Source organism: Phoenix dactylifera, chromosome 9, assembly GCF_009389715.1.
Source record: "Phoenix dactylifera cultivar Barhee BC4 chromosome 9, palm_55x_up_171113_PBpolish2nd_filt_p, whole genome shotgun sequence".
Classification (NCBI taxonomy): Eukaryota; Viridiplantae; Streptophyta; class Magnoliopsida; order Arecales; family Arecaceae; genus Phoenix; species Phoenix dactylifera.
In genome coordinates this window covers 19,097,645-19,112,166 of record NC_052400.1, presented here as the reverse complement: position 1 = coordinate 19,112,166, position 14,522 = coordinate 19,097,645, and the positions used below count along the sequence as shown (strand labels likewise).

Here is a 14,522-nt window from a genome sequence, read left to right as displayed (position 1 = left end):
TCATCATAATGACTTTAATATCACGAACCCCACGCACCCACGATTACACGGACTACCTGAGGTTGCAACGCCGCTGTCATTATTATGGTCGGTCATTTACTCGCGTCCAGTCTAAAAGCTCGGCGGGGGTACAACAATGGCGAGGGACAGCTTCATTACTGGCTGTCTCGAGAGAGAGGAGTTGTACCTGTCTTTCCTTCGGAGCTACTCCGAAACCATGGATGGATGCTATCATGAATCATGACCATCATCTCTCTGGATTTACTCCAAAGCGAATTAAGTCTAACTTAGGCCCTCAGGCTCCTGAAAAAACATATATAAATTATAATAACATGGACGGACACCACCTTTTATTTCCTCTTATAATATGGAAATTGAGAGGATAAAATTGCAAAGGAAAAATGAATGCCTCCTTGTGTCCAAAGAAAAAGGATAGAAAAGAAAAGAAAATTTATGGTCTATCCTAACTATCTATCTATATTCCAAACAATAATTTTGTGCATTAAACATTTATTCTTGATGTGTGGGCACCGATTTGTGCACTTTGGACGGGAGCAAGCATAAAGTTGTTAGCGTTGAGAAAGTATAAGCTAAAATTTAAGACAAAACAGTGGTCAAATCACCATTTATTCTATTAAAAAAGTTTTTTTCCCTTTTCCGGTTGAGAGAGAGGTGGAGGCCTACCCCGTCTTTGAGTCAAAGAATACCTATTAAGAAGACAAAATAAGTAACTCTACGTTATTATCTGTTCATGGAAAAAATGCTACCTTTATGTAAATTTTTTTTTACATTTTTCTTCTAAATATATTTAAATTATCAATATATATAATAATTTTGACATTTTTGTCAATATGACAACAGATAAATGTTGAAAAGAATACCTGTGTAAAAGTTTTTTGCACATCCAAAGCAAATAGATAAAATTCTCTTTATAATAAAGATAATAACTTAATAGAAAATAACAAATGACCAAGTAATTCAATATTTTTCAATCATTTTTGTGATTTTTTTTATTTTCTAGTTCCACCAAATTTGAGCAAGCCCTTGTTGTTTTCCATTTTCTTCTCCTATTTTTTTCTCTTTTTTTTCATTCTAGGTAGTAAAATAAAGTCTATAAATTTCGAAAGAAAAAGACTTATTTGAATTAGGTTAGTTTACTAAGGTTATTAGATATTGATACGAACGATTTATGTTGGATCCCGCCTCAACCAATTTTGGGGAAGCTTTTTCCCATTTAGTTCTTAAAAAAACAAATATATATATATATATGGAGGCGGACAATGGTGTGAGCGATCAACCGCCACCTGTCCATCTGCTTTTCCTTCTATCCCTGATAGTGATTGGCACGAGAAAAGAATGAATGGTGGATCTCACACGTGCCACATTCTCCGGGATGCCTTCAATATGGGGAGGCCCTTCATGTTCCCCACCACGACCGCGCATCTGACCGGGAATAGCGGAACAGCCAAGGGAGTAAGGTAAGCGTACGTACGGTGCCCCGACCGCATTACCAACGCCGATAAACGAAGCGATCTCTCTCCGAGACGGATCGATAAGAAAAAAACAAACGCCACGCAGCAATTAACGGCTAAATTACGGGCTAAACGCCATTCCTTTCAACGATAGCAGTCAAAAAGGAGACACGTCACATCATCACTGTAATTAATATTTATTTAATTCGAGATTAACCCAAGGACAGATGCGGCTATGATATCTTCACTCCGTTTGATTCCTCCATCGTCCACCACTCAGCAGGGAGCCTCCGAGGCTATCCGTCAAAAAAGAGCTGAACATCTAAAGATTCGAGTAAAAGTATCATTGCTTCTTAAAAACTACTCCATATTAAGCAGTGGAAGACGGGGCCAAAACCGCTGCAGAGTTTCATCCCCATCCATTCTTCCTTGGAGCGACCGAGAGAAGAGAGAGAGGGGGAGAGAGAGGATGTCGGCGCGGCGAAGGGCGTATCTGTTCTCGAAGAGTTTCTCGTCTTGCCGCTTGGTCTCTCCGTCGGAGGAGCCCTTCGGAGAGGCGATGAGGCCGGCGCCGGAGGTAGGGGAGGAGGAACCGGCGGCGGAGGACCGGTGGTCGAGGATGCTGCCGGAATTGTTGGGGGAGATTGTGAGGAGGGTGGAGAAGAGTGAGGACCGGTGGCCGCTACGGAAGAGCGTGGTGTCCTGCGCCTGCGTCTGCCGACGGTGGAGGGAGGTCACCACCGGCGTCATCGGAAACCCCCGGGAGACCGGCAAGATCACATTCCCTTCGTCTCTCAAGCAGGTTGGATAGGGTTTTCTCTCATCTCTTTCCCTGTTCTTTTGTCGGCATTTTGCTTGATTGTATTGCTATTGCGTTCTCTCTTATCCCCCTTCTCTCCCTTTAAACCTTTCTTGAAAGAAGTTGGGGATGGATCCGATTCGGTGCCCGATAAATTTGGTTGTCCATGAGATATTTTTGAATTGATTCTGGGGATTCACGTACCGTCGCCGAGCAGATCTTGTCACTACTTTTTTATGAGAAAGTATTCATTCGTGGTTGGGATGATGCATGTTGTTAGTTTTCTTGATTTTTTTTTTAGGTTTCTTTTTTCCTCCGTTGATGTACATAATATGGGAATTTTAAGCATAGTTTTTTTTTTTTTTTTTTTTGTGAATGTTTTTTGGATGCAGCCGGGGCCAAGTGACCTTCCGATCCAATGTTTTATCAAAAGGAACAAGAGGAACTCCACGTTCTATCTCTACCTCAGTTTGGCCAAGAGTAAGCAATTGCCAGCTGAATCTTCCATTGAGTTTTCTTCATATTCTTGTACAATAGGTGTTGATAGTAGATTGGCATGCTTTGACCGCTTCTTGCTTGCTAGTGAGTGGCTCGCAATTCTCTATTGGTGAAGATTTGACTTTATTTGTTTGAACTTGACTTTGACCTGGCTATATACTTATGGAGTTAGTTGAACATTCAATATTTCTAAATCGTGATGATGAAAGCTATCAATTTCAATGCTCCGATGGAAGTTCCGAGTCTTAGTCAAATTATAGACTATTAAATTGCTTGACAAGAATGGCACAAAGTAATATCCTGTAGAGATTGCCATCATTTTTGCTCATTGATGTAGTTACTTGCTTGAACCTGAGTAGCTATGAGAATTGGTTACAGGTTGAAACTTATATTCCAGACTGATAATTAATTGTGCATGAGGTTGGTGTATATAATGACTGGAATAAAAACTTCCAAGTTGTGCAATCCTCCGGACAGTGCTATATGAAAAATTCCTATGGTTGCATCAGAACCATGAGTCTTCATGATACACCAAAAATAATGCTTACCATTTTGATTTCCGGTCATGGCAGTGATGACTGTTGGGATATCTAAGATGTAAAAGTCTTTAACCATGTTCAGTAAGTAACAAAATGCGCAAACTTGTTGCTCAACCTTGTGTTCCCCCTGAAGAGCCATGCAGAGTTTTTTTCCTTAAATAGTTCTTTGTCTTTATTAGCTTGGTATTCAAGGGGATAATTCAAGTTGTATTACACAGTTCTTGTGTTTCTTTTCAACTTTTTTAAAAGAAACCAGTTCTACGTGGGCTTATGCTGGTCTAGGATGCAATACCCAATACATAGCTTCTGAAGTGATAACCTGCTTACTATTGTGGTTCTGATTGTTGGAGAACTAGGTTCGTCCTTATTACATGCTATATGCAGTTTAAGATTGTGGACTGTGGACTTCTAAGGTACTGAAGGAAAAGGATAAAATTATAAAAGGCTAAGCACTTCCTTTATCCTTTTCACTTTAGAAGCCTTCTGAAGAAAGGCTTTGATTTCTGAGGACAACAGTTCTTTGAGCTGTATTTTATTACATTCTACTGACCCAAATGTTGCTGTCTTCAAATATTTGCATCTAGTGATTTAGTGATTTAATTGGTGGGCCACCTTTTAGTCCTTTCATGTTCTTATTATTGAGCATCCATTTTATTAGATAAAAATTTTACCTGGTACTTGCGAAGGCTAAATTTTTAATTTAGGCATTCAGAAGAATTCTGTGGTGGATTTACGGGAATATTATCTCATATTGGATAACTACTTTATGGATGTTATGGTTTTATGTAATCAAGTATATTTGGTTTTAATTTTCTAGTCAATTTGGTTTTTCCTCTGTTGTGCCTAGTATGATATTTATTCTTGATGAAGGATACTTTCTTGTATTTAATGATCTCCATCGTGTATATATGTCAGGACTCTCCAGTCTACAAATATGCCTTGTTGTTTTGTATATCCTTGAGGAATTCTTTGAATATGACTTACACTATTGATTCTTGCAGCATTTATGGATAAAGGGAAGTTTCTCTTAGCAGCTCGAAGGTTTAGGCATGGTGCACATGTGGAGTATATCATCTCTCTTGATGCTGATGACCTATCCCAAGGAAGTAATGCATATGTGGGAAAGTTGAGGTCAGCCTATGATTATTAAGTTGCACTGCCCTTATGCATGTGAAGTATTTGATATCTGATAGAGCATCTCTTGTTATGATTCTCTTTGAGTTTAGTTGAAGTGATCTTAAACTAAAACATATGCTTGCGGTTATGGTAAATCAGAATCCATTAATATCCTTTAATTTTAAATTTTGGCATCAAGATGAATTTAGATCTCAGTCACATGAAAGTGTATATGTATATACATATCTGCTAAGGTATATACATGTGATAAGTGTAATGCTTTTGTGTTGTGACATCTGCATTTCATATAGGGATGACAGATCACCTTTTCTAATGCTCTTAAGTGCATAGTTTACAAGCCTGCCTCTAGTAATACCTTTTGTGCTACGAAGCAGCAACATCAGAGGCGTATCTTGATAATTTGACTAGAACAAGCCAATCAGAATCTTACTTGATCAGCTCATTCGAATGCTTGCTTCCTAGTTGACAATTTCACCAGAACAGTTGGAGTCTAATTCAAAAGCATGGGCCAATTTTTAAGTAGGATGATGATTCTTTAATAAGGGTTTGCCTATATTATGTATTTTTTTGGATTTTTTGCATGAATACCCTCTTAAATATCAAATTTTGCATGACTACCCTCTCAAAATTGCACGTATACCCTCATAAAACACTTGTTTTGCTATTCTACACTTTTTTTATCCTTGTTTTTGTATATGTACGTATGTCATCTAATGCCGTTAAAAAATTAATGGTTTCAAATTAAATTGACTAAAATATCCTTAATGAGTAGATGTGCAAAAAGCAACATTTATAAGGCGATCGCGATGGAAGACAAAAAAGTAATTTCAAAATTTTATTTTATTTTTAATTTAAATAAATATAATTTTTATTAACGGTGTTAGAAAAACTGTTATATTAGGGGTATTTGAGGACAAATAGTGTTTTATGAGGTCCAGAAATAAATATAAATTTGAAGAGGGTATTCATGCAAATTTAAATTTTTAGAAGGATATTCATGCAAAAAACCCTTTTTTTTGCATCATTATCATTTAATGTTTTTAATGATCTTTTATATTTTCTAATATTTCTATTGCATTTTTGGGTCATTTTGATTATATATTTTGCACTTAATTGTGAAATTAACTCATTTAAGTAAACTTGATGGATTAATTTTAGGACATAGGAAATTAACAACCATAAATAACTCATTTAAGTTGTCAAAGAATGCTGATCATTTGGAATGGATTTTTAGAACTGATAACATGTTTATTATATTCTTTTTTTAAAAAAAGAAAATTGGCAATCATTACATCAGTTGGTAGCTGTTTTTGTCTACATTCAGATCAATGGTCCTTAGTGATTCTAGTGTAGTACTACCAAGGCATATTTAGCACCCCCCACATGAGATCAAACCTGGTTCCACACCTGGGCAAATGCCCAAAATTAAAAAGGTTTTTAGATATGTCTACATTTTGCAGTACTTGCATTGAAATTATAACAAAAGATTTGGTAAGTTGTGCTGATGAATAATCTTTTATGAATATGGGGCAAAGAAATATATATTGAATTAACCTCCAATAGTCAGGAAAGTCTTGTTGGTTATGCATTAACTGTTCATACACACTACCTGGAGGGACTATCTTGAATATCTCCATGCGTTGAATATTTGCTGGAATACATTTTTCAATTGGACGAAACATGAAGGCTTCAAAACCTTCATTAATACTCTCATAAATCTTTTGTCTCTATTGGGCTCCTCCTGCAACTTTATTTTCCTACAAGGAAATTCCTTGTTGCTTTTTCTCAGGTTCATAAATTATGAGCACTCTGTCCAAACATTCACATGTCCTTGAAGTTAGGCGCTGGAACTGCAACTATGGCCTATTGCAATAATGCAAAGTGTGACCCTATTCTTCTAATCTACGAATAGGCTTCTCTCCTCAATCATATTTCTCTGCATGGCAACCAGAACCAAATAAAAATTTGGTTCTCTCTACCCCTCGATTGATGTCATGCTAAATATGATTCTAGAATAATACTTTACTAAATTTCCTGTATTTGGATGACTTCGGTGCTTGCAGGCCATTGTGCTAAATGGCTATACGTCACTAAGCTCTTAAAACTACAGAGAAGGGGCGATGAATGAATCGCATATTTTTGTGCATGTTTTTGTGTATGTGCGGGCATGTGCTTTTTAAATTCATCCACAGGATGGCACCTGTGGTATGCACTACTGTAGTCATGAATAAAGATAAGAGCATCTTCATTGTCTTCTAAGATCAAGATATGTCTACTGAACATTACCTAGTCTGAAATGCATGCCTTAAAAAAGCACCTTTCTTGATTTAAACAGAACTCTATTTGTTGCAGATCTGATTTTTTGGGCACCAAGTTCACAATTTATGACAGTCGGCCGCCATTCAATGGTGCAAAGGCATCTAGCAGCCGAGCAGGCCGCCGTTTCACCAGCAAGCAAATCAGCCCACAAGTCCCAGCTGGCAACTTCGAAATTGGTCAAGTATCTTACAAGTTCAACCTTCTCAAATCAAGAGGACCAAGAAGAATGCTGTGCACACTCCAGTGCCCTTCAGCGCCAGAAAATATGGAGGATGAACCTCATCCTCAGAAGATGTTGAAGGAAGAAAACCATGCTGGTTCGGTGGTTCTAAAGAACAAAGCCCCACGATGGCATGAGCACTTGCAGTGCTGGTGCCTGAACTTCCATGGGCGTGTTACAGTTGCCTCAGTGAAGAACTTTCAACTGGTGGCAGCAGCAGATCCCAACCAACCTGGAGAAATGGGAAATGAAGAGACCGTGTTGCTTCAGTTTGGGAAAGTTGGGGATGACATGTTCACCATGGATTACCGGCAGCCTCTCTCAGCCTTCCAGGCATTTGCCATCTGCCTCACTAGCTTCGGCATGAAATTTGCCTGTGAATAGCGTGTTGTGGGTTTATCCTATTGTGCAATGCTGAATGGCAGTGACCATGATGTTACGGGATCATTTGTTTTAACATTCCTTCCGGTGAAACCCCTAAATTCTGTCGAGGTTGTATTGTATCTATATAGGTGTTTATGGCCGGAACGATTTTACATTCCTTGCGAGATGGTTGAACCTTATCCTGTATTTAGTGGCGCAAGAGTGCCCAAAAGTATCAGTGGACTTGACTGATGTGGGTCCCTCGCTTTCCTACCATTCGATGACGCTACAGCAACAAATGAAGTGAAAAAACAAGCGGAGAGGGGGGATGGATTTGGCAAAATTTTTGTTTGGTCGTCCAAGTCCATGGCGACCAATCGAGGTGAGGGTCCCGAGTTCAGGAAATCTCTTCTGCCTGCAAGAAACGGGCGAGCCTCGAGGAACGACCCCCTCTTATATAGTGGGTTAATATTTTGAGTTGCTGTGAAGCATAGGGGTAGCAGAAGAGTACGTACCTAAGAGGTAAATATTAGAGGTGATGTGTAGCACGGGAGAGCAGAGGAAACGTCATCTCTTGGTAAACGGTTCAGATGCAGCGAAGCGGTGGAGGCAGAACTTACTTGAAATGTTAAAGGTCCAGAGACACAGAGCCCAGGCCGAGCAGAAAGGACCGGAGATAAGATAATGAAAAACAGTTTTTTAGTTCTAAATTTTATTCGTTGTTTTGCCCTGGGGAGGAGAATTAAGGAGCCGCCGGGTCGTAGAAGACGACGTCTCATCACAGGTGATGAACCATGGGATTACCATTACGGAGCAGATTGCCTGGTAGACGCAGCGAAACCTAGCGCTAAATTAAGCTTTCAGCAGTTTGCCTGTTTGAACGCTTAATTTTTTTTTCTCCTGCCATTAAATTTTTTTTGTTGTTTTCAGTAGTCCATTCTTCACGTTTCCTGTGAAATTCCATGCGGGGACCGACCTGTCTGCACCAAATGCAGGGAAGGAGTAGCGCAGCATTAAGCACCAGGCGGGGGGAAAAAACACGATCAGCGGATCTCCCATGAATCGTGATAGACGGTTCGCACGAGTCACAGCACATTAGTTTTCAAGGGAAGTGGATTGATCCAGAGAGGGACTCCTAGAAATATATAGGAAATGCAGACTCAACATAGAGCAAATGACCAGAACAGTCTGGAGTCTACCTCCATGAGTACAAGAGACCACAACATAGAAGATACATATTCCTTGACGATGTTCTTTAACGTTTGGTTTGCATTCACCTGAACTGAAGAACTCAATCCAGCATAACACAATAGCAAAGCGATCCTAACAGTCTGAATTCCCACGGTTGTTTGGCTAGTACCAGTTGGCAACTGTTGCATTACTTTTTACCTCGCAGTTTCGCTCCAAGAACCCTTTCCAATTTGATTATGATCTGCTGATTAGGAATGGCTTTCCCTGATTCATACTCTTGAATCACTTGAGGCTTCTCGTTGATCAGCTGACGCAAGATGGTGAATTCGTGAGTATTGTGGCCCACAACAAAAATTAATACATGATGATACAAAAACAAGAATAATACCTGTGCAAGCTGAGCTTGGGTCAATTTCTTGTCCATTCGAGCTTTCATGATATTCTTCTTCAGCTCCGATGGCACTCGTTCATCTAAAATCACAATTTGCATTAAAAGCAACCAAACCGATTTCACATCAATATTTGACAACAAAATTCATGATATCAAGTGCTGATGCCATAACTTTGCAGCTGCACATGAACAATTTGCATAAACATTTAACATCATCATAAAACAAACCCCAAGGAAATGGTAATGCTAAAGCTTCCCTGATTCAACAAAACCTGAAGGATAACAAGAATTTGGTGATGTTTTATACAAAAATTAAACAGTGTAGCACTAATTGGTTACTCTAGTCTCGGTATTGTAAGATGAAAGATGGAACCATGATAGGTTTGCAGGTTCTGGATGGGCAAGAAAGAAATGGATATTCAAGGGTTATACGAATAGAGGTTGAAAAACTTTCAACAAAAAAATCTGTGGCCAGAACCATATCAAGCCAAGAAGCCGAATATTAAGTCTGCAATTATGTACTAATACTATGTACATGTTAGGTCGTTTTGTTTGTTACTCTTGTTTATTTTGAAACAGAAAGGGCAACATATTTTGATTTCTTTCTCATGCACAGGCCAAGAAAGAGAAGGGAAAATTATGCCCCCAACTACTTATTATGTGCATTCTATTTGACTTCTTGGTATATTTTTAAGGATTTATAGAAAAAGGAACAACCAAAAAGAAAACAAGAAAATTTCAAAGGTTGAGAAAGGACGCAGTGCCCTTGTGTTTGAAAAGCTTGACATCATCAATGAAGAAAGCACAATCATCATAAGTACAGAAAAGCTTTCCTATAAGAACAAAAAAGATATGGTTTATCGAATAACGAACGCACAACAAGTTGTCAGTACTCACGAGCAAGAGTCTCTGTTTCTTCATCAAGCTTCCTTGTATTCAACGATGTGCTGCTAGATGCAGCTTTATTGCTGCCGGCAGTAGCTACAAAAATTTTAAAAAAGAAAACGAGTGAAAAAACAGAACCCTCAAATTCGGTCTGTGCAAATAAGACAATTGACTGATAATATAGTGAAGGCATAAACACAACCAGGATGCAACTATTATAATTTCGAAACGGACATGACTGTCAAAATGTGACTATGACAGATGCAACAAAACTACAATGTATTTCATATATCAACCAATTATTAAATACTTTAGATTAGCATATTTATCTACATTTGCAAACAACGCAGTCAGAGCTCACAGGCCCAGCCGGCGTAAGTGTCTGTTGCAGCCTGACATTCAGGCAGTTAAGCAGGCCGCATATACCCCCATAAGGCTAGCAAGATTCTCAGACAAAAAAAAAGATAAAACAACATTGTTTCTTCATAAACAATCAAAAGAATGATATCAGGTTGACACCTGGTGGCAAAATCTGGTTCGTTCTTTTACAAGAGTCATCTTTCAGAGATGTTCTCCATAATATCTTAGTGGGATAATTGTTTTGCCAGTCAAATTTCAACCCTAAAGCTTGTTCCCCTGTCCAGTTATTTTTTATGCATGTATATTTAGACTCTATGGTGTTCTTTAAGTCTAATTTGTAGCATACATATCTAGATTTTAGTCATGCATATATGCGAAGTTACAAAGTTCACTAGACTAAAGAGATACATGCATAATGCCTAACTACGCATTGCATTTTCAACTACAGTCTAATTTGCTGCATATCTCTTTAGATTCTATGTAACTTTAGCTCACACTGCCTACAGATATATGAAAAAATTAGTAAAATAACCAAAATTTTTTTTCTTCTTCCTCCTCCTCCTCCTCATCTCTCTCCACCCGTCCCTCCCTCCGTCTCCCTCTTCTCCTCCTCATCATCTCTCTTTACCCATCCCTCCCTCCCTGTCGCCCTCTTTGATTTTTCAAGAATTAGTAAACTAACCAATTTTCATCATCATCATCATCATCATCATCTCTTTCCCTATCTACCAATCCCTCCCACCCTTTCTCTCTCTTTGATTTTTCTCCCATTGAGCTGTAGCCATGTTCCTCATGGAGATGAACCAATTCTCAGATTTTGTAACACAAATTTATTTATTTATATTTTTTAATTCCTTTTGCCTTCAAATCTTTCTATCGTTTATTTAGTCTAAATCAGTTCCTGACGACACACAAGATTTTTTTTTTCTTTCTTTGTAATTGACAAGATTCCTACGTTCAAACCCTAACCAACAAATTCCTCTAAATCACAAGACATCCAAGTTCACTTCAATCTCCAATTATCCTGGTTTCCTCTTATCGTAACCAAAAGAATCCATCATCTACAAGCCAAACCACAAAATTATGCTAAATTCTTGAAAGTTGCATCTCGAAAAATCTGGATCCAGGTAATAATATGTGCGGGTGGGTCTCCCTCCCTTTCTCTCTTTCTTTTAGAAGAAAAGGTAGATTCATAGTTTGAATCATTCAATTAAATCAGCACAATCCCATAACTCTTCGCTAATTATTTTAAGAAAATTACTTCTATTCCAAGGAACTATCGACCAGGAAACAGTTAAAGAGGCCTTGCCCTATTGACAGCAGAATTACTTGGTTAATTCAACAATACCTTGCGTATAATAGATAGGGCTTAAGAATAAACCAAACAAAAAGAATAGATAGAAAGATTTCAATACAGAAGCAAAAAGAAAAAGAAGATAATGATGACAGCCCCATGGAAAACAGAAAAAATAGGGAGAAGAAATAGGTGGGTTTGGGATGATGGCATACACTTCCTGAGGGTCTCGATCTCGGCGCCGCTGCGGCGGGCGGCGTTGACGGCCTTCTCGTCCTTCTTCGCGGCGGCGTTGGGGGCCTTCTTGCGGATCACCACCGGCTCCCAGTCCTGCGATATAGGTCCCACTCCGGCCATTTCTTCGTCGACAAAACGTGCCGGATCCTGGAGGATGCAGCGATCTGGAGAAAGGAGTTGAGAAGGAGAAGGAAACGGCGATCTGCTACGTTTCTTGGTCGACAAGGTTTATCCGTCTCTCCATTTATATTCGCGAATCCTATCACCGCCTCAAAAGCCTAGGAGGGCCATGGTCACGTGCCGGGGCAACGAACGGTCTGATCTGCATCTCGGACAAAATCTAAACTCGATGGATATCACTAACCAGCCTTATCCTGGTAGGGCATCTCCATCCCTCTCACCGGTCACCTCCTTCTTTCCTTTATTACTTTTATTATTTATTTATTTATTTTTTCTTTCACACGTCGAGATAATAATTGACGACCAATTTGCATCTCTATCTGTCCCTTTTTATTTTTATTTCTTAAATCTTCTGTCTTTACTTTATTCCTTCTTGCTTTTTTTTTTTACTTCTTCCATCTTTCCTTTTTCTTTTTTTATTTATTTATTTTACTTTCTTTCTTTTTCTTATTTTTTTCTCCACTTATTTTTCTTTCCTTCTTTTCTACATTTCCATTTTTTCTTCTTTCCTTTCTATTTTTCTTTCCGCTTTGTTTTGGTAACCCCGTACCCCATACTGATCCATTCTCTGGTAGAAACGTGTAGGACGGTCTGGCTCTGCCCACTAAAACATGAAGTATTGATGCAAAATATTATTACTCCTCATATGCCCTTACATGTATGGCATATCTTATTCTTTATATTTAGAAACGGAATAAGTTAGCATAAGGTAAATAGGTTAATTTACTTCAACAGGTTGTTGCTCTAAAAATAACTTAATTAAGATGAGATAAATAATTGGAAGGCAAAAGGTTATATACCAACTTTTAAAATATTTGTTTTGCTTCTAAACAACTAGTTTAATCCAAGTACTCCAGAATGGTTGGCTGAAAAGTGGTGGAATAAGTTCTATTTTCACAATTGACAACTACTAGATATCTTTCCCGACAAGATTAGGAGTGAAAGGCCTATCTGGATGCCTTGATAAGTTGTTCATTAAATATGATTATCTCAAAGAAATTGGGATGCTAAAAATGATCTTTTAAAAATAATCCATTATCCCTATGCTTTGGGATTCCCTTATCTGCAGGCTCCTCATTTCTTCTATCCTGCTTCACGGTCAGGATATCTCCTTTTAAACTTCTGGTTAGAAGAATCTCTCCATTCATTCTCAGAAGAATCTCACCATTCAGATAATGTCCTGAATGTAGCTCTCCATTCTGAGAAGAGTCACTTCTTCCTCCGACCAAATTAAGAATTTAAATATAATAAATATTTTCTGCAAAAGCCAATTCCCCGTGACTAAATTAAAAAGAGAAAAAGTGATCGAGGTTCTACTTTGATCCGTAAAGTCAACCGGACGAGCCCTATTGGTCAGTAAAGATGCTTCAATTTGTATTACTAATTTATGTGTTTTTATGGTGCTCAAAAATAAAATGCTATCCTGCATTCCGCTGAGGCAACATTCAAAGGCCACGGTATACGTGTAATTGGATAACAGTTAAAATTCATCTGGCTGTATAAAAAACTACTGTCACATCAAGATTGTTATAGTTCTAATGTCAGGCTTGAATGAAGCCGGAGATCTAGGATGAGCTTTACTAAATAGAACAGTTGGTTTCGAGTGCGATACCGTCAAATTAAAGATCCAGAAGAGAGATCCTACTTGCACACACAGGCAAAATCTTAAGCAGACCCTTTCAGAGAATCTAACTTTGATTTAGAGGAACACAAAAATCTTAAGAAGCTGTAAAACACCTGAGTCATGGTTATCACTTCAAACTTAAAAATTCTCCTGAAAATATCTTTTCAAAGGCACCTTATGGTTGCTTACCCGACAACCTTGGAAGAAATTGTTGATTTATATTAGCTAATAGTTTGGTCGGGATTTTTTATGCTCAGTACACAGCATAACATGATATCCTTCAACACAAAAACGCCCTAGGCAGGAGAGAAGAAAACAAAAGAAATGAGAAGAGAAGAGAAGATAGGGAAGGAGAAATAAATAAGAATCGAAGAGAACAGAAGTGCAGTTTCTTCGCTCCAACTCCACTTCTGGAAAGATTATAAATTTTTTTTTGAAGAGATCATTTCTTTTCATTTATCATCCAAATAGGGATCCTAACTCTCTTATTTTTTATTAAATTTCTACCAAACAAAAGAAAATAAATTTCTTTTCTCTTCATTTCTTTCAATCCAGACACGGTGTAGCTTATGATACTTCCAAAATTGCTTTGATTGCTCAAAAAAAACCTGCTCCTCCAAGTTCACATGAATAAGTCATATCAATCTTTGGGAGAAGACAACCTCTAGCCACCTGAATAATGCAAATAAAATTTTCCTAGGAGAATGGCGACGACTCATAATATAATTGAACCCAGTAGATAGCGGACACGTCAATAGGCACGATGGTTCTTATAAGCACAAGCCACTCAGGCTTTATAGTCAGCATTCTCTGAGGTTGTATTTCTCCTCAGGTTTCCTATGCAAGATCATAGTAAGTCATCCATCCGGTCTTTATCACCTAAATCAGGATCATGTGTCTAACAAGCACCCCTTCCTCTTCTCTCGCTTCATATGTAAATCACTATCATGAGTACATCCACACAATTACAAGCTATCTCGAGTATTTCAGAAGGCTATTACAAATATCTAATT

General features: G+C 38.2%; 2 protein-coding genes across 2 annotated transcripts; one reads left to right on the top strand and one right to left on the bottom strand.

The window, feature by feature from the left end:
* The first annotated feature begins 1,854 nt into the window (after positions 1-1,854).
* Positions 1,855-7,532, top strand: LOC103701192 (tubby-like F-box protein 1). The gene is made up of 4 exons (XM_008783169.3): positions 1,855-2,274; positions 2,664-2,751; positions 4,310-4,439; positions 6,798-7,532. The coding sequence occupies exons 1-4, from the start codon at positions 1,942-1,944 to the stop codon at positions 7,366-7,368; spliced, it is 1,122 nt and encodes a 373-aa protein (XP_008781391.2). The 5' UTR covers positions 1,855-1,941; the 3' UTR covers positions 7,369-7,532.
* Positions 7,533-8,463: 931 nt separating this feature from the next.
* Positions 8,464-11,949, bottom strand: LOC103719887 (multiprotein-bridging factor 1b). Its single transcript, XM_008809743.3, has 4 exons — positions 11,684-11,949; positions 9,827-9,910; positions 8,927-9,009; positions 8,464-8,845 (listed from the first exon to the last, which is right to left on the bottom strand). Exons 1-4 carry the CDS (start codon positions 11,823-11,825, stop codon positions 8,726-8,728), a joined length of 429 nt encoding a protein of 142 aa, XP_008807965.1. The 5' UTR covers positions 11,826-11,949; the 3' UTR covers positions 8,464-8,725.
* Positions 11,950-14,522: the final 2,573 nt, after the last annotated feature.

What these genes read in the sequence shown, in the direction of transcription:
- LOC103701192 (XM_008783169.3), top strand. Translation starts at nt 1,942, where the DNA reads ATGTCGGCGCGGCGAAGGGCGTATCTGTTCTCGAAGAGTTTCTCGTCT. An exon ending in CTACCTCAGTTTGGCCAAGA is followed by an intron (nt 2,752 to 4,309) that starts GTAAGCAATTGC and finishes TGATTCTTGCAG; the next exon opens with CATTTATGGATAAAGGGAAG. An exon ending in GCATATGTGGGAAAGTTGAG is followed by an intron (nt 4,440 to 6,797) that starts GTCAGCCTATGA and finishes TATTTGTTGCAG; the next exon opens with ATCTGATTTTTTGGGCACCA.
- LOC103719887 (XM_008809743.3), bottom strand. Translation starts at nt 11,825, where the DNA reads ATGGCCGGAGTGGGACCTATATCGCAGGACTGGGAGCCGGTGGTGATC. An exon ending in GATCGAGACCCTCAGGAAGT is followed by an intron (nt 9,911 to 11,683) that starts GTATGCCATCAT and finishes AAATTTTTGTAG; the next exon opens with CTACTGCCGGCAGCAATAAA. An exon ending in AGAAACAGAGACTCTTGCTC is followed by an intron (nt 9,010 to 9,826) that starts GTGAGTACTGAC and finishes TTGTGATTTTAG; the next exon opens with ATGAACGAGTGCCATCGGAG.